General features: G+C 40.5%; 1 protein-coding gene across 11 annotated transcripts in view; it reads left to right on the forward strand.

Moving 5' to 3' along the window:
• Oprm1 (opioid receptor mu 1) overlaps nt 1–20,278 on the forward strand; it is a 144,826-nt gene that overhangs the window by 15,779 nt on the left and 108,769 nt on the right. For 6 of the 11 annotated variants that reach the window (XM_021174259.2, XM_021174258.2, XM_021174257.1 and 3 more), the window contains one exon: nt 9,850–10,437. The exons of 1 other annotated variant lie outside the window; for it this stretch is intronic. In XM_021174259.2, coding sequence (XP_021029918.1) covers nt 10,154–10,437 — 284 coding nt within the window. In that variant the 5' untranslated portion in view covers nt 9,850–10,153. Of the gene's footprint in view, nt 1–9,849; nt 10,438–12,272; nt 12,368–16,098; nt 16,163–20,278 lie in introns of those variants that run through there. 4 more of the 11 variants (XM_021174267.2, XM_021174266.2, XM_021174260.2 and 1 more) reach the window with 4 other exon arrangements.

Consider the following 20,278-nt stretch of genomic DNA (forward strand, 5'->3'; position numbering starts at 1 on the left):
GAGTAGTACTCCATTGTGTAAATGTACCATAATTTCTGTATCCATTCCTCTGTTGAGGGACATCTGGGTTCTTTCCAGCTTCTGGCTATTATAAATATTTACTATGTGACAGTAAAGAAAATGAGCAAAACACAGGAAAGAGGGACCACAGCAAATGTTAGCTATCCACTGTGTGTTAGTTCCTCCGGAGTTCTTGTATGACAATAACTAGTTGTTTGGCATTTGTCCTGGTTGGGTTCTTGGTCAACTTGACACAAGTCAGAGTCATTTGGGAAGAGGAACTCGCAGCTGACAAAATGCCTCCATTAAATTTGCCTGTAGACATGTCTGTGAGGCACTTTCTTGACTGAAGATTGATGTGGAAGGGGGTAAAGCCCTCTGGGGGTAACACCATTCCTTAGCAGGTAGACCTGTGTTATATAAAGCAAGCAGGCTGAAGCAAACCATGAGGAACAAGGCAGTAAGCAACATTCCTCTACAATCTCTATTTCAGTTCCTGTCTTTAGGTTCCTGAGTTGAGTTCCTACCTTGATTTCCTTCAGTGATGGAGTGTATAACCTAACAATTATACGATGAAATAAGATCCCCCCACCCCTGCAAGTTGCTCATAGTCATGGCGTTTAATCCCAGCAATAGAAAGCTAACTATGGCAGAACCTAAAAGAGTAAAGTGCAAACACTGACGACTAGAAGTGCAGGTCTGGGGATGGTCCTAAAGATGCCAGGATGTCAGCTCTGCTCTACAAGTCATAAAGAGCCAATGAGCAAGGTCAGCAGTGACACAATCACCTAATGTTTGCTAAGTCTTACTTAAGTAAGAGCATCTAGACTGAATGTGTGAAGGAGAAGAGAGACCAGTGCAGAGCTCACCACATTTCCAAAGGAGTCATAAAAGGTTGAACTAGAAAAGTGATGGCAGCAAAAGTACACTTATGAGATCTTAGTGATTAAATATTGGGGTGGAAGGGGAATGGGAAGTGGTATATTAATCCAAACCTACTTAATACTTATGTAAAAGGTCTATGGGTTAGACATTATTAGGAGGTAAATTTTATGAGTGTTTAAAACAACAGATTATCAGCAAAGTTGTCCACAGCTCTGCTACTCATCCTTGGTTAAAACATAATTTTACCATGCACAGAAACTCAGATGTTATGCCATTAGCTGCTGCAGGGTAGCAAGAGTGGAAGAAGACTGAGAGGTATGGTGCCAATAAGAGAACTGGGCTGGGCGATGAAGGTGAGGATAGTTGACACATTGACTCTCTAGTGAAAACATTCGCCAAACTGATGCACATAAGAATCTGACTCTCTAGAGTAGCAGTTCACAATCTATGCATCTCAATCCCTTTGAGGGTTGCAGATCAGATAACCTGCATATCAGATATTACATTTTAATTCATAACAGCAGCAAAATGACACATAAAATAGCAATGAAAATCGTGTTATGGTTGCAGATCACCACAACGTGCAGGACTATATTAAAGGGTCACAGCATTAGGAAGGTTGAGAACCACTGCTCTAGGGTAGGAGTCAGATCAGGAGATCTAAATTGGGTTTATTACCACAGACACAAAAATATAGATGAGCATGATTTGAGATCACTATGAAGGGCATATTGAGAAGATGAGTGGAACGGATTCTAAAACTTCTTTAGACAAGATACATGCAAAGGAAAAAAGATAACCTTGGGATAAACAAAAACAGCATTGGAAAATTGGAAGTATAATAAATGAAGAGAGAGGGAGAAGGTGACAGACAAAGCAAGGAGAGAAAGACTGAAAAGCAGATAGCTTTAGCCCCATTAAAGTCCTTAATAGCCTCTGAAATAAAAGGTCTTGATATTAAAGAATGGAAGAATATGTAAAGAGAGACAGTAGGCAGGACTTGACTTAGAAACAGAACCCTAAAAAACTTTTCAAAAGTAAGGCAGTCTCACTGGACACAAAGGGACATTAAAGTTCTTCTGTGGATCGGTGCTTGCATGATGCTCTGAAAGCAGGGTTACAGGATAGAAGAAATGATGCCCCTGTTGTTTTTCTTGTGATTTGTGGAATACCAAAGTCCTGAGAGAGGAGGGAGGGAAGGACAGAAGGGGAGCCCTGACAAACAGAGGCATAAGAATGCAGGTTACTCCATTGTGTAAATGTACCATATTCCCTGTATCCATTCCTCTGTTGAGGGACATCTGGGTTCTTTGCAGCTTATTCTAAACAAGGCTGCTATGAACATAGTGGAGCATGTGTTCTTATTACCAGTTTGAATATCTTCTGGGCATCTTCTGGTTGTATTATGTCCAATTTTCTGAGGAACCACCAGACTGACTTCCAGAGTGGTTGTACAAGTTTTCAATCCCACCAGCAATGAAGGAGTATTCTTCTTTCTCCACATCTTCGCCAGCATCTGCTGTCACATGAATTTTTGATCTTAGTCATTCTGACTGGTGTGAGGTGCCTGATGATTAAGGATGTTGAACATTTTTTCATGTGTTTCTCAGCCATTCAGTATTCCTCAGTTGAGAATTCTTTGTTTAGCTCTGTACCCCATTTTTAATGGGGTTATTTGAATTTCTGGAGTCCAGCTTCTTGAGCTCTTTGTATATATTGGATATTAGTCCCCTATCAGATTTAGGATTGGTAAAAATCCTTTCCCAATCTGTTGGTGGTCTTTTGCCTTACAGAAGCTTTGCAATTTTATGAGGTCCCATTTGTCAATTCTTGATCTTACAGCACAAGCCATTGCTGTTCTGTTCAGGAATTTTTCCCCAGTGCCAATATCTTCGAGGCTTTTCCCCACTTTCTCCTCTATTAATTTCAGTGTCTCTGGTTTTATGTGGATACTTCATTCCTCCTTATAATAGGAAATAAAATATCCATGAAAAGAGTTACAGAGACAAAGTTTGGAACTAAGACAAAAGGATGGATTATCCGGAGACTACCCCACCCAGATATCCATCCTATAATCAGCCACCAAACAAAGACATTATTGCATATGACAGCAAGATTTTGCTGAAAGGACCCTGGTATAGCTGTCTCTTGTGAGGCTGTGCCAGTGCCTGGCAAACACAGAAGTGGATGCTCACAGTCATCTATAAAATGGAACACAGGGCCCCCAGTGGAGAAGCTAGAGAACACACCCAAGGAGCTGAAGGGGTCTGCAACCCTATAGGTGGAACAACAATATGAATTAACCAGTACACCCAGAGCTTGTGTCTCTAGCTGCATATGTAGCAGAAGATGTCGGCCATCATTGGGAAGAGAGGCCCCTTAGTCTTACCAACTTTATATGTCCCAATACAGGGGAACACCAGGGCCAAGAAGTGGGAGTGAGTGGGTAGGGGAACAGGGTGGGGGGAGAGTATAGGGGACTTTTGGAATAGCATTTGAAATGTAAATACAGAAATTATCTAATAAAAAAAGAATGCAGGTTATAAAAAGAAGGAAGACCAAAGTGTGGATACTTTGGACCTTCTTAGAAGGGCAAACAAGTGTGAGTGCCTGACTCACCAGCAAGAAAGATGCCACAATAGGATCCTTTTGCACACATTTATTGGGAGAGCTTGATTGCAGAGGCGAAAAGACCCCGAGCCCCAAAACTGGCGCTGCTTATATAGGCCTAGGAGAGGCATGTCTACATCTGATTGGGTATGCTTTCAGTACCTCATTTGCATGCCTCGGGCCAGGCAGTGACTCGGCAAAAAACTCTACTGCACATAATGGTGTATGTGGCTTCCCACAAACAAAATACTCATGGAAGGAATTACAGAGACAAAGGGTGAAGCAGAGACTGAAAAAAATGACCATCCAGAGACTGATCCATCTTGAGATCCATCCCATAAACAACCACCACAACCAGACACTATTATGGATGCCAACAAGAGCTTGCAGGAGCTTGAAGGAGCCTGATATAGCTGTCTCCTGAGGGGTTCTGCCGGTGCCTGGCAAATACAGAAGTGGATGGTCACAGCCATCCACTAGACGGAGCACAAGGTCCCCAGTGAAGGAACTAGTGAAGGAACTCAAGGAGCTAGAGAATGGGCTCAAGGAGCTGAAGGGATTTGCAGACTCAGAGGAGGAAGAACAATATGAACTAACCAATATCCCCAGAGGTCCCTGGAACTAAGCCACCAACCAAAGAAAACACATGGTGGCACTCATGGCTCTTGCTGCATATGTAGCAGAGGATGGCCTAGTTGGTCATCAATGGGAGGAGAGCCCCTTGGTCCTGTGAAGGTTATATGCCCCAGTATAGGGGACTGCCAGGGCCAGGAAGAGGGAGTGGGTGAGTTGGTAAGCAGGGGGAGGGCAGAAAGTATAGGGAGTTTTCAGAAGGGAAACTAGGAAAGAGGATAACATTTGAAATGTAAATAAAGAAAATATCTAATAAAAAAAAAAGATAATGGAAAAAAAGAATGTATGTTAACAAGATTTCAACAGAAGAGGAAAAAAGTCATTAAAGGTTGTGGGGCACAGGAGCAAGTGCTCAGAGAGAAACCTGGGTGCCACCTAGGGGGCATCTTTGCATCTAAGCCCAGTGGATTGACAAGAAACCAAAGCAGAAAAGCCAGAGCCCAAATCAGTAAGCAGGAATGTTTGTTCTATGAATCCCTGAGGTCTCTAAGAGTCAAGAAATAAACAAGGTAATTTTTTTATTGTAACAATTCTATACAATTATGTGGCTTTTTCCAGGAGTAAGTTGGAGATAATATGGAAAGTATGGTTGATAAAACAGCCAGTACTGTGAAAGCAGTGTTTGCCTCATAGACTCACATTTACAGCAAACAAAAAGAAGCCTCGCCCAGCCCCTCCCCACCCCATCCAGCCCTGCCCCCACCCAGCTTTATGGTCAGTCACTCCATAGATGTATCGCTGCACTTTGACAAGTTATGAGCCTCTATATAAACCACATCCCACTACACAAAGTTGCTTTTCTGATAAGGTTTGAGATGTCCTGTATAGAGATACATATTTAGAAGGCAGTTTGATACTGTGTCTATTTAAGAAAATAACAACAGTAGCTTCATCTCTGGAGCCCATGAGCTCCACAACCTAGTTCTTGGCCAGATTTACAAGACTAGGAAGCAACTTCCTCCTCCTGTGGCTAGGGCCTTAAATCTAATCAGAAAGTGTTTTGTTTGGTTGGGTTTTTTTTTTTTTTTTTGATTTTTTGTTTTTGTTTTTGTTTTTTGTTTTTTACCTCTATAACATTCATGCTATTTATCTTGACAGACAGGTCATTATTATAGCTGGCAGGAATCACAGCTGGGAGAAACTGATGATCGCTTTTCTCCCCATAGCAACCTAAAGAGCACCTTCTGGGACTGTGAAAGCAAGCCAGCAGAAAGGAAGTTTCCAGGGCCATATCGGGTTGTCTTCAGCAAATGGAGTCTTGTCATCAAGTTACACTGAGTAATCAGGATTGATGTCAATAGCTTGCATTTTGGGGGGAGTCTCTTATCCCCCCTCCCCCCGCACCAACAATTGAAAGGGATTATCAATGCATGAATAAAAGTTAATTTTATAAAATTTCCTCCATTGAAGGTTGAGAAGATGTCATGAGGACCTGAGTTCAAATCCCTAGCACCCATATAAAAAAGCCCTGTGTGTACTATAACCCCAGCATTCAGAGCTTAGATATAGAAGGGTTGCTAGGATTTCCTGGCCTCCAGCATGGCTCCAAGTTTGGGGAAAGATTCTGTCTCAAGAGAATAAAGCAGAGTAATAGAAGAAGAACCCCAGCATCCTGTTCTGGTCCTTGCGTATTCACAGTTCCACATATACTACGTTTGCCTAAATTACACATACATTCAGATATATGTGATGTATAAAGATGTGATATACAAACATGCAGTTATCCTGACCCTAGACATCCTGTGTGAGAAAACAGAAAGTACACATAGAACATTTTGCCCATCACCAACCACAGAGGGTTGTCACTCACAAGTACGTGTGTGATTTATCACCGCTGTAACAGGAACCATGTACCCCACCCCCAGAGACACTATTTTCATCTGAAGAATGACTGAAAGACAGATGTCTACACTTACTTGAAAAATATGTTTGGCTGCTATTTTCTTTAAAATGAAGAAGGTGGATTTATCACCTCAAGTATGACTGTAACTATTGATTATCAGTGAAGAGATTCTAGTTTCCCAACAAAATTGGAAAATAAAAAAAAATTGATAGTACCACAATATTAGAAATTTTTCCAACATAGTTAGTGGTGGTATTAACAAGCGTGAATAGCTATTAGTGGAACAGGGTCCTTTTGGGATTTGGAAACTGATAGAATGCCATGAATAGCCTCAAATGACCATTTGGCATTATTACAAAGCCATGATTATGTTTCACTCAAAATAGGAGACCAGCTCATGGGAGTGTGAGTACCACAAGATTTAAGAATTATTTGTGTAGTTTCAAGTCCTATTACCCAGCTTCCCTTTAAGACATGATGATTGACTGAGTTTAGTATCAAAGGAAAATAGCCACAATTATTTATAAAGACCACTAAATTTTTCTCTTCTTTCCAACCACAAATCTAATGTGAACATTCTTTACTTTTCTTCATATACTTCATCCACCTGTGTTGTGCCTGATTGAGATAGAACCTAACTGCCTACCTCCAATTCATATAGTTGAAAGGATGGCCCAGCCATACTGCCACTCTTCCTACTACATATCTTTTTGCTGATCCTGGGAAAAAATTTGGGATGACATCTCTAAAAAATAAACAAAATTATTTGTTTTTCTGTGTCATATTTGTGTTGTTGATTTTGCTAAATTGGTAAAGAAATGTGGTTTTCTAAACTTCTTAGTTTTAACTTCTAATGTGATAAATTATGATTACAAAATAAAACCTACTGTATTAGGTAGTTTTCTCATTACTGCAACCAAGTACCTGGTAAGATGCACAGTTAAAAAGGAAGGGTTTATTTGGACTTACAGTGTGAGGGAATACAGGCATGGTATCAGGAGTGACCATGTTGCAACTGCAATGCAAAGCATTGAGTGGTTATGAATTGGTGCTGGGTTATAAAACCCCAGGGATACTCTCCCAGTAACAATTTCCTCTTTCAACACCTCACCCTCTATAGGTTCTGCAGCATCAGTGGCTGAGGACCAAAAGTTCTAACACTTGAGCTGTGTGGCATTTTTTACATTCAAGCCATAACACCTGCATAAACAGAAGTTTTTGTGAAGGCTCAATAATTTTTAAGTGAGACTGATAAAGAGTAACCACTGTTCAAGTGTAAACTGATAGGAGACTCTACTGGGCTCATGACAAAACTATCTACAGTCAGAAAATAAAGAATATAACTCACTTTTTAAAATAAACTCCACACTTTATGAATTTAGCTTTTGATTTTGTAAGCTCTAAACCAAGGAATCTTACATCTTATTGAAGTCTTATGCACCATTCCAGTAGTCTAAAAATAATATTGTATCAAAATTCAATTGTCTTCTAATTAGCTATGCACATTCAAGTGTTAATACTGGAATGTAGCTACAAAACACTTACCAAGCTCTCCAGATGAAACACTGCATGGCCTTCTTTCTTTGAGCTGGTAACCACTGTAATTAGTCCATGTATAGTATTTATGACTCCGGTTCTCATTAATAGCTGTTAATCATGTGTTCCATTAACAGCCACTCTCAAAATCAGGAATACACTCTGAAAATAAGTGTACATTGGTGGCAATTATGCAATTACCTAAAGCCAATAGACACTGAGATCCAAGAAAGAGGAGTGACTTTTAGCCCATTGCAGGATCTATCCAATATGGTGACAGTGCATTTTTTTTAAATATTTTTTATTACGTATTTTCCTCAATTACATTTCCAATGCTATCCCAAAAGTCCCCCATACCCTCCCCCCCACTCCCCTACCCACTCATTCCTACTTTTTGGCCCTGGTGTTCCCCTGTACTGGGGCATATAACAAGCAAATCATTTCATGAAAACGTTTTACTATTTAGGCTTGGTAGCAAAATTAAACCTAGACCAGGAGGTAATAAACTATTTTTGATTCACACACAAAAAAAAAAACAAGGTTTAGCAAGAAACATCAGTGGAAAGGCAGATATTCCAACAGACAAAATACTAAGGCTCTAAGAAACTAAAGTTTACGTGGTTAGAATACAGGCTATATAAAATATTTAGGATTTCAGTTTGCTGAGTCATTTTTGAATAGTCTGCTTCTTTTTGTGGGAGATTTAAGCCTCCACAAAGACCTTCAGCTCTCCCTGGAAAGAAATGGAGAAAACTAAGAAATAACATAAGTTGAACTTTGGCCCTTGCAGTGTCTACTGAGTACTATGAAGTTATTATTTCTGTGTAACTTTTCAATAAGTTTTTCAAGGCTAACTTAATATTCATATTTAACTGATAAATTATATTTAGCTGTATTTTGTCAAAATATATAGAATGAATAAAACATATAGAAAATAGGAAGATAGATAGATAGATAGGTAGATAGATAGATAGACAGATAGATAATAGATAGATAGATAGAGACATGAAATGATGTTCAGGAAATGTTTCATTCTAGGGTAATTGAAGGATGGTAATTACTCTCAGTGAAGCACACAAAAGAGCAATAGAACAGAAATATTGATCTCAGATGAGAACATATGGTTGGACAAAATTCAGGTTTGTACTCTGAGAAGAAGACTGAGGTAAAGTAACATCACACTGCGAGGGATTACAGGGTTATATCACAAAATGATCTTATAGCAAAGGCAGCAAAAGGGGACAAATAATACTGAAGGTTGGCCAAAAGTCTACAATAGTTTAGCTGTGTGTTATCTTTTTTCAGAATGAGTGCCTAAAAGTAAAATTATATGTTCCTTCTAAGCTTGCTTCCCCACAGTCTGTGAGATTCAGTTAAACTTTCCACAACCAAAGGGGGCGGGGGCATTTATTTCCAGTATTTATAGCTAAAATTATGGGTATGCACATATGTATGCATACACAGTGTTGAGACGAAACCACACTACTGCTGAATTCATGATTGTATTCCTTCAGAATCACTTGTGAACTTAGACATGAGATCTAACATTTTTTAAATGCATTCTTGCTCCTCAAGGATCTTGCTTAAGGCTATTTCACACTCAAAAGAGCTGTGGAGTTTCTTTTGGATTCTCTATAGTAGGAAGAAAAAACATTTCTGCTTGATTCAGTAACCTGCTCCCCAGAAGCTCGGGAGAGTGGAGGCAGTGCAAAAGCTTAGGATGAATCTTTCTAAGCAGGTCCAGAAGAATGGACCTGGCATGGGTAGTGGGCTCCTTAGTGGATTTTACAGGTTATCACCCCTCCTCCCTCACATCTCTAATGTGTTCTTATGCTTCTTCTTCACTAGGAAAAAAAATCAGATGCACAGGAAACAGGCTTCTTTCACAAAAATTTTCTCTTTCAGAAAAAGACAATTGTTTCTTTGAACAGGTTTATGGGGTTGATTTTTTGAGAAACTAAAGTTTTTTGTCTTGTTTTGTTTGTTTGTTTGTTTTCCCTCAGATACAGGGGGGGGGAGTATCGGAGTAAAGGACAACATTAGTAAGTCTCCAGCCCTAGTTAATTGCATATGATTCCTTGAGTCGGAAGAGTGTTGAGGTATAAGGGTCATTGAGTTTTTAACAGACCAATGACTTTCCTGGCTGATGCAAACAACCTAATGCATGGTTGTTACAAAGAAACTTAGAGTCTCTCTTCCCACCCTCTCTGCAACATCCCTGCATCTGCTCCCCCGTACCCCAATTTACACTCCTTTACACGGAAGTGCATAGAGACTGAGAAGGCTGACTCTGAGGTGCTTTGCGCACAATCCACTCCTTCTCTCTCCTCCCTCCTCTCTAGCCTCTGGATCCCTCACAGCCCATGCTCCCTCCCTTCCACTCAGAGAGTGGCGCTTTGGGGATGCTAAGGATGCACCTCCGTGTACTTCTAAGGTGGGAGGGGGCTACAAGCAGAGGAGAATATCAGACGCTCAGACGTTCCATTCTGCCTGCCGCTCTTCTCTGGTTCCACTAGGGCTTGTCCTTGTAAGAAACTGACGGAGCCCAGGGAAGCTGTGAGAGGAAGAGGCTGAGTTGCCTGGAACCCGAACACTCTGGGTGCTCTCAGTTACAGCCTACTGAGTCCGCAGCAAGCATACAGAACCATGGACAGCAGCGCCGGCCCAGGGAACATCAGCGACTGCTCTGACCCCTTAGCTCCTGCAAGTTGCTCCCCGGCACCTGGCTCCTGGCTCAACTTGTCCCACGTTGATGGCAACCAGTCCGACCCATGCGGTCCTAACCGCACCGGGCTTGGCGGGAGCCACAGCCTGTGCCCTCAGACCGGCAGCCCTTCCATGGTCACAGCCATCACCATCATGGCCCTCTATTCTATCGTGTGTGTAGTGGGCCTCTTTGGAAACTTCCTGGTCATGTATGTGATTGTAAGGTAAGGAATGTTCTGAATACCTAGTTCCGCAGGGGGGAGGGGACAAAGCTCCCCCATGAGTGACAGAGGAGAAGTAAACAGGGTACAAAGAGGGGGTGGTTTGAATAGAGCATTTGCTGTTTGTGTGTGAGCTTTTACTTTTCTGGGTTTTGTTGGTTGGTTGGTTTTATTTTTCTCCATCTCCTTGAAAAATCAGTGTTCAAAATTCCAAAGACAAGACGTTTCTTTGGCCAAAACTATTAAGATGTGGTGGTGGGAGGCTCCATCTTAGATCCCCTTCTTATTCTAAGCCAGGAGGGTCTTTGAAGCATGTCTTGCAGTCAATTCTCCCTCTGCATGAGCTGTAAGAATAGGGAGTTGTAAACAGTGAGGAGGGGAACCTAGTTTGTTTCTCCTAACTGAAAGACAGAGGCTTCACAGTAAGTTAAAGAGATAAACTCGATAACTTTTTTAGACCTTCTGGTTTAGGCTGGACCACAGTCCCACCACTTCTCCTATATTCTGGGAGCCTTTATCTTACTCTTCTTCCATCCTGAGGCTGCCCCGGGTGGAGGAAGCTTTCCTGCCATCTCTCCTGGGCAGGGTAGCTTAGAGATAGCAAGTAAGCTGTTGTGATGTTTAGCCCAGTTCAGTACTTTCTTCCTGCAGTTCTGCTGAGGGAGTTCCAAGTGGGATCTGGCACTGCTGGGTAGCTCTGGGCATTTTTTCAGTGCTTGCAAACATGAGAAGCAATTAGGGAAGTTAAAAGCAGCAATGTTCAGGATGGTCTAGAGAGGAAAGTATCTATCTAGTAAAATTACTTTCAAAGAGTTTGAACAGAAAGAGTCTGCTTTCTGTTGTTTTGGGTGCTCCAGGTGAATTCAGCAAAGATTGAAATGCTATTGTGCTGGCTGAGTTACACCTTCAGATTCAGCCTGTTGCTGTGGAGTACCTTATCTACCCACTTCTGATAAAGTAGGTGGATATCCCAGCACTCTAAAATGGCTCCTGATTTGAGTCTTCTTCTCAGTGGGGTTATGTGGCATCATGAGTTTGGCACTTCTATGTTTAGTTACAATATTTGCTTCACCTACTCAGCACACATGTCTCAGGCTTCCACAGAGCGCTCAGAGTCCCTGAAAGATCATTTCCCTCATTATGCTTTTATTCCCAAGGTACTGCAAAGTGCTTGTCTGATTTCTTTAATTAATGATTGTTTAAAGTAAAGCTGATTTCTCTGGTCTTTGGGTGAAGGATGTGTCTCTGAGAAAAGAGCACCATCTATTGAAAGGAAGGCTAACAGCAGAAGAAAAACACAGGCAGAGAATCAATATAAAAATGTATGCTTTGAGACGTTTATTCTCTGTAATTCAAAACAGAGATGATTCAGTCAGTCTCATCACACCGTTACAGCAGTAATTAAAAGATGGCTTTTGGTAAGGAAAATATGCTATTCATTGTTCCGGTGGGGGGGGGGGGGGGGGAGTAAAAACAGAATCATAAAATGAGAGAACTGAAATGGTCTTGGGGTTTTCTATGCTAGACAATTGAACCAATACAAAGAAATCGATTTTTTTTTTAACTGAGACAAGATATTTACTAGTTCACTGCCCATGGCTGTCACTGTGCTCACATAATTTTCTGATAATTAGGATATACATTGATGGTTTGAGTTAATTCTTTTGCTAGATCAAGAGAGAAAGCTTGCTTTACAGTAGTGATACTAAATAACAAAACACCCCAAATTTATGCATGTGTTCTTGGGTTTAAAAGGTGTGAAACAATTGCCAAAGAATCCAGGAGCCTTTTCTCCTTATGATCTCAGCATCTTCCTCCCTCCTTTTTATCCCCTCCAGCTTCTATTTTTCTATAAAGAGTGCCAGTAGCACAGGAAGCAGCTGGAACAGACATGGCTTGGTCTTTTCCCAATGCTGAGTTCGTTCCTGGCCTGGTGGGTTCATTTTAAAAGCATTGCCTCTCACTTGTTCACTTGGAGACACATGGTCACACTGTCTCTCGATGAGAACATGGTATTGTGCTTTTTTTTTCTCTGTACTGAAAGTTCTGACAAAGGCAGCTCTATTTGAAAGGTCAACCCAAACACCCACCTGTGGCACATAAAGTGCTTAATTCCATGGGCAGATAACCTTCTGAGAATAAGAATGTGAAATAGAAAAAGAGGCAGTTCAATGACACATGAAGTGCTGGTCAAGTATCCGTGGGCTGAAGACGCTGTGCCTAGGTAGCTGAGCTCATTTAACTGACTGTCTGTAATTTTCAATGTCCCAGATCTGCTCAGGAACTGTGTCACTCTTTTACAAAAGAAAAGTATGAACCCATAAAGTAATAAAAGGAGCTCACTTACATCTACTCCCTAAAACAACAAATATGATTAAGTAGTCCATGAGCTACGCCTGCTGGCTAGATGAAGGTAGTATCGTCCAGAATAGCTTAGCATCCTGACTGAATCACAGATGACTATAATAACAACAGCAACAAAAATGACTGTAGTGCCCATGATGTTATTAATGTCTCTGTTTTCTCACGACCATCTTCATTATCCCTTCCACAACACCATCAACGAGCCAACCTTAAGTGGGATTCTTATAAAGTTCTGTTCTTAGGAATGTAAGAAAAGACAAAGGATTCTGTCCCGGATTAAAGACATGAAACACAAACATGGCTCCATAGAAATGTCATAGGTAACCATCATCTAAGAAGACCTTTGCTTTTAAAAGTGGGGGAGAAATGCTTTGTTCATGAGTATCATCTGCTTCAAAGAGGAGTCAGTATTGTGGGCTGATACCAACAATTCACAGTTTGTATGTGCATAAATATAAATACAACTCTACAGCTTTGAATTAAGACCAGATTGCTACTGTCACCATGAGAATAAACGGCAAAAAGAAACGAATACAGGGGTTCTCATCATTTATCATGGTATACTCTGCAACGTCTCCATGACTACCACAATATTGCTGTGAGCCTCTGGTTGAAGCACGGTCATCAACTAATCGATACATAAACCTGATCCATATGTGTTTCTTTTTATGGATGTCCTATTTAATATACATTAAAGACTAAACTGCCACTGAACTCAAAGCCTACCATACACATCTGAAGTCATGCTTACATAAAGTCTAGCATACTTTCCATACAAGGCACTTAACAGCTTCCTTGTGCTTTGGATATTAGAGGGCATTTTGTCAGTATGCATGAGGGCATTTTAAACAGCAAAGTTGCTGGGGTTGGTGGAGCCTAGGGAGGTCTCAGAGACCATTATGACACCTCTATCTAATGTTTTCTACTTCTTGCATGATCGAAGAATAATTCACAGACGGGAGGAAAAGGCAGAGAAGTAGGAGGAAATTCTCTTGCAGAGCCAAAGTAGCCCCCAAGAGAAAGTGAAGGCTTCTCAGGAGAAAGTAGAATACCAGGCATTTTGGACAGCTCTGTCCTTTAAGCAAGCATTTATAGAGAGAGAATTATTCATGAATTAAGGTGAAGAATTACAGAGAAGGGGTGGGATATTCCTGAAATAGGGTTTATTACACTTTTCTATCCTTATAAGGAGTTTGGGGGATGTATCCTAACCTCAGAGGTCTGATGGGAACAGCCAGTTCTGGGAAACTAACAATAAGGTAACATACTGACGCACAGCACAGTTCCTGGGGGGACTTGGTCAGTTGTGTTCTTTCCAGCCAGTTTGGGTAGTTCTGGCTTTTACTGCTTGAGCAATCCCATCATGCTCAGCTGTATCACAGTTCTGTGGGTGCTTGCCTCCAGCCCCTGTGCCATGTGCCTCTCTTTTCCCTCTACCTAGCTAGCCTACTTCAGGCTCCTAAAGAAAATCTACAAGGAAGCATGAGAGGCAACCCTAGCTTTCAGAAGGGATGCTAGTTCACAGTATGAGAGGCTAGAGTCAGAACAGCACTTTGTTTGGAGCCATCTGAGAATTTACAAACAGAGCCTTTCAAGTAATTCATAACTCTCTACGAACCCACACAACTCTAGAGTGGATTCCAAGGCCCACAAGTACATATTAGAACCAAATAAGTTCAGTGAAGTAGTCTCTAGTTTCCTCCTAGAATAAGGATTGATGGAATATACAGCAGTCTTCAAGGAAATTGTGTCAACTCTTGGTATCCAAAGGGGATTTGACCTTAGGACTCCTGTAAATACCCAGTTCAGACACCCCAAGCCTATGTATTAAATGGTCCAATATTTCCCTTTAACTTTGATATCTTAAATCATCTGCTGATTGCATATAAACCTAAATATAATAGAAATGTTGTGCAAAAAGATGTCATGCTGCATTCTTTAGGGAAGAACAATAAGAAGTCTGTGTGTTGAGTGCAGTGCTACAAAATCTCCCAAATACTTTTGAACCGCAATTGCTTAAGTCTACAGACACAGAATTCTCTGATACTCAAAACCTCCTCAAATAAGACAATCAAGACTTTCAGCTGTGTATTACATGCAGCAGCAAGCTCACCACACAAATGGAGTGGTATGAAAGCGAGGGACACTCCCATAATTCCCTCATCGCTTTGGCACCAGATAGCTAGGTGTACCACAAGCATTCAAAAAACAGACATGGCTTATTTTATTTTGTATATTGGAGTAAAACTATCAAGATTAACTAGATTTCCATATATTTTTTAACACAGTGGGTTAAGTAAAATTAGAATTGTGAGACAGAAACATAGAATGTCTGGGGACATAATTTAGGATTCTGTTCCATTATCTGGGGTCTCACCATTCATTACCAATGAAGTTCTAAAATAGAGGAGAAATTACCTAATACATAGTAACTAGCCTATAGCTACACCATCACAATGATTTCATAACTACATTTAGCACATTTTAGAAGCCATTATAAGCAACAAAATCTTTGCTCTAATTTTTAATAGTGCATTTATCAAGGCTCTGCCTACAACTTGATGGCTCTAGATCTATAATTCTGCCTGTTCTCTGCAACAGTGATAGTGATAGACATGTACATTCAGCTACATATTCAATCTGGAACATTAAAGTCTACATTAATACCCTAAATGTTTTCATTAGACACAGTAAAATGTGAGTGTAAACTGCTCCAAGATAAGGATCACCTCGTTTTGCAGCATGCAATTGCCCATCCTGCCCGTGGGATGATAAGCAGAGAGCCACCTTGTCCAGCACTTCTCATAAAAGGAGAGAAAGTACGTGTTTTCTTTCTACAACCAGATAATCCCTGTTCTAATTTCTCAACTCTGCCATAGCTTAGAAGAGGCCATAGACATTATGGAAATAAGTGGGAACGGTTCTGTCTCATTTAAACTTTACATAGACACTAAATTTGAACTTCCATATTAGGTTCCCATGCTTTGAAATATTTTTCTTTCGATGTCTGTCAACCACTCAAATATGACAAAATCATTCTCTGCTCACTAACCATAGGAAAAAGTGGTTGACTAGATTTAGCCCACAAGATCTTATTGGTCAAAGGCTGGAAAGGAGGTGTGAAAATTTCTATTTATGCAGTGGTCAAGTTCATAATAATTATAGACACAGAATTTTGTTGAAATAACATTTTTTTCCAGCGCAGAAAATAAGAATAAATATAGGTAACAACACAGTTACTACAGATGGGTCTGACAGGCAGCTCTGCCTTTTCTGAACAAATGCTAATGTTGGTTCTAGTGGGAGCCACATGGGATTGCCTCTATATCTCCCCAGACTTCCATCTCTCCATTGTTCCAAATGACCACCTGCATTCCTGACCACCCTTAGCCAGTAATTAAGGGTAAGTGCTAAGAAAAGAAAATTTCTAAAGAATTCCCTCTCTTAAATGCTCTTCATGCTCATCTTGATTGCAGGTCATTTTTTAGGCTTTTGCACAGTGTTTTCACCCTCAACCACTTGTAGGCTTTGGGGAACGACTGATACTGTAATCTGGGGATTCATATTAACTTCTTGGCACATATAAAATCTGTCCCCAAAGCTATCTGGGCTTGCACACCAGCCACGCTGAACCCACTGTGTACGGCCAGAAAAAGATGTCCTTTAGGCTTCTTACAAGTGATTTATTTCATTCTTGATGGATATGGAAGCATTGCTTCCCTCGGTTTTTGCATGTATTGTTCGTACATAAAATGAGTCTTGTTATGATCCTTTCCACTCTGCATGTCAATCATATACCCCTTGCCCTCTTCTGTTTCTTTATTACACCCTCTGATTGCCTTCTTCCTAACTGGTACCCCTCTCATGCTTTATTTTATAATGACCCATCTGATTTTGTTTGTGTTGCTTACACAAGCATTGGCAATGCTTAAGTGGCCACTCCGCTGGAGATGTCTCTCCATCCATCATCAACAAATAGTTGGTCTTTAGATCTTCAGGGATGGGCAGGGCCCCATGACTCTATTGACATCTTTATGATATTTAAGCCACAAAGGCTGATCAGTTTTATCTTTGTTTATTTTCTCTCTCTCTCTCTCTCTCTCTCTCTCTCTCTCTCTCTCTCTCTCTCTCTCTCTCTCTCTCTCTCATATAACATAGTTGTATTTTGAACATTTGTTTGCCATAGCTCTCAAACGTTGTTTTGAAACCTGTCACCTCCTTTAGTTCAGTCGGTCCAGCTGGCTAAGAGGAACCCCAGGTGTCTGGAGGCTATGGATGATTCTTGACTTCTATCCATGATTTTTTTTCAGTGACTTCATGTACACTGTTTGAGATCCCCTTTGTACTTAATTCCATACCTTGACAATTTCATCCATCCACATATAAATGACATGAGTGACCCTTCAATCAGCTGTGTCCAGCAAACTCCTCTTTGTAGGTACAACAGTACTTCAGCTTACACAGGTGACCACCAGGCTGAAGTCTGCACAGAGGCCTATGTTTCAATAGACTTGTGACTGGGTGACATATAGAGTCCACTAGAAACAACTTCTCTTTCTCAAGTGTTCTTGGGTGAGAACTGGATCTAAGTTCTAGCAAGGAATCCTGTCTATATAAAAAGGATAATAAATTTTGATTTTCCTTTTATCTAACCATGGAATGGCATAGCCATTGCACAAAACCTTATAATGCTATTAAGCACATGGGAGAAGCTTTCCAGGTCTTCTATAAACATGGTTCTTACTCTTGGTTTCAAATTAACATTACCTAAGAACTTCTTTTATAAACTTTCAACTTCTTTTGAAGCTGAAATGGGAGAAAACGGAAGAGGAAAGAGAGCAGGGGGTGGGGGGAGAGAGAAAAGGAGGAGAGGCTACTGTCCACAATCTCTATAAACTGGTTCTGGGAACAGACATTTAGAAAGCTCTCCCATGCTTCTAATATTCATCAACGTTCTTGCAGCTGCAGTTTGGCCCACCATGCTCATCTTGCGAAGAGAAAGGCCTGTTTTAAGGAAATCTAAAAGAGCTGAACTCTGGGAGGGGGTATAGACTGCACCTAGTAAATTGGCTTCCATTGGGAGCTGAATCTCTCCATGTTTTAATGTTTTCCTTAAAAGTGGCCTTGAAGTTCTCTTCAAAACAGACATGGTAGATAGAGAGCTAAACCAGGAGCAAAGAGAAAGGTTTGAATCTCTGCCGATTGTAAAATGTTCATGCCAATTACCCAAATTACTTGACTCTTATTAGTTAGTGCTTTGTAAAGAACACTAACCATGTTCAGTCTCACAGGGATTTCAGATCTAAGTTGGATACTATAGTAAAAATCTTTGCTTACTCTGAAGTGTTCTGCAAGAGAGAAAAGATTGCTCGATTGCTTCCAAATTACTTCACACTTCAACCCACAGGACACAGGACAGAAGCAGCAGCACAATGGCATGTACTCAGAGATTTTACTTGTCCTACATTGTAATTTTTATCCATTCAAATAAGTTTGTCTGTAGATTATCTGTTTAGTCTATAGAAGCAAAGCAATGCATCACATGGGTACCACTGTGATCAGTCTTCTTGCCCCTTGTATTTACTGTTTCTCAAGGCATTGGGTCACTCCAAACTCACCTTGCTGGGGAGAAGAAATTCTGCAGATAGACAATGTATTTGTTTCCCTGCTTGATGAGTCTTTTCATACTGTCTAATAAATTCAGAAGGTAGGGGAACTACAAACCAAAATTTTGAACGAAATATGTCATGAATTCAAAGCCAGCTTGGGCTCCATGACGACTTCCAGGCCAGATTGAGAAATTGTTTCCAAAAATATCAATCCAAGGTTAGATAATTTGATATTTATATATTTCACTTTTAAATTTGTATGGTAATAAAAGGTGGATCCTGATAACATAAAATGAAATTTTATAACCAAATGAGAGCTCATCTGAGTCAGAAAAAAAAATATTTATATCCACAGCTTTGCCTGCACTTTAGCTTTGGAAATTTAGGCCTTTAAAACTCCATCCTAACTGAAAGATCATCACCCTGCCTTTTGTTGAGTCTGACCCTCTAGTCAGTCAAATAAGCCAATGTCAATTAACTGCCAAAATCAAGATGGCAAACTCTACAAATAAAGCAAGTGTTGGGTATAGTGTGGGATAACACCCTTGAAGCACACTGTGCCTTCTCAGAACTAAGACTATAGAAAAAAGGGCAGAAAACAGAAGGGACAGCTTTCTTTGTTATTTCAACATTCTTCCACTGAGATGCTGGGTTCTGTGCCAGGTTGAACTTTCTGTGGGGGAAGATTAAATGTTAATTGGAAAGTGTTGCCAGCAGTACAACCTGAACATCAGCACCTGATTGTGCTTGCCAAGAAGAAAGGAAATTATTACTGATGTTATTTCATTCTTATTCATCCCCCATCGGCTCTGGAAAGAAAAGCACACAGATTGAGTGAAATTAAACATGACTTTGCCTCTGATGATGGTCAAAAGTTGCTAAAATTAGTGACTGTATTAAAATCAGACAGTGCTAAGAAAGAACCTTATTATATTTTTTATTTCTTCTGATAAACAAACAAAATCTATTAACCCTTTGTAATATGAATCATATATCTGAGGACTAAAGTTGGCATCTTAATAGAGTTCTCCCAAAAGGTAAGTATAATCAGAGAAGAAAATGTTATGTTTAGCGCTCTTCTGTAGCCCAGGCTTGCTCCAAATACTCCTTAGACCTCCTGGTCCTCCTGACTCCCTTTTCCGCACACTGCTATTATTCCTGTGGGAGGCCACACAGGTAGAAGTTGTTTCCCCGACTGTGGTGATTTAAATAGGACTGCACCCCCCCCCAGGCTCAGACATTTTAATACTTTTTCCCTAGTTGATTGCACTCTTCAAGTAAATTTAAAAGATGTGATCTTTGTGAAGAAACTATATCACTGAGAGCAGGCTTTAAAGTTCAAAACCTGCTTTGAGCCATCCTTCCACCCCTCTCTGGTACATGTTTGTGGTCTGAGATGAGAGCTCTCAACATTCTGCATTAGTTTCTATGCCTGCTACTTCCCCACAATGATCCCTCTGGAAGCAGAAGCCCCTATACTCCCCCCCCACACACACACACACCATAAACTCTTCCTTTCATAAGTTGCCTTGGTCATGGTGTTTTACCACAGCAACAGAAAAGTGACAGACACAGAGTGATGTTAAAGAATATTAAACACAGTTGATGCTTGTTGAGCACCAACTATGAACATAGTGTTCTCTTTGATGGACCAGATTTTAGTCACAGTGGCCAAATTAGAAAGCAACCTTCTTTTTTTCAAAAGTGCAGTCTAAGGGAGAAGATAAATAAACACTTTTACCAACGATGCTCATTCAGCAATATAGAAGTTCCAAATAATAGCAAGTGTGGGAAAGAAAGAACATGCCCGTGCTTTCAAACACCTTCAAAGCGTATTTGACCTAAAGACATGTCTTCTTTTTTTTTTTTTT

This window comes from Mus caroli, chromosome 10 (assembly GCF_900094665.2).
Source record: "Mus caroli chromosome 10, CAROLI_EIJ_v1.1, whole genome shotgun sequence".
In the NCBI taxonomy this organism is placed as follows: Eukaryota; Metazoa; Chordata; class Mammalia; order Rodentia; family Muridae; genus Mus; species Mus caroli.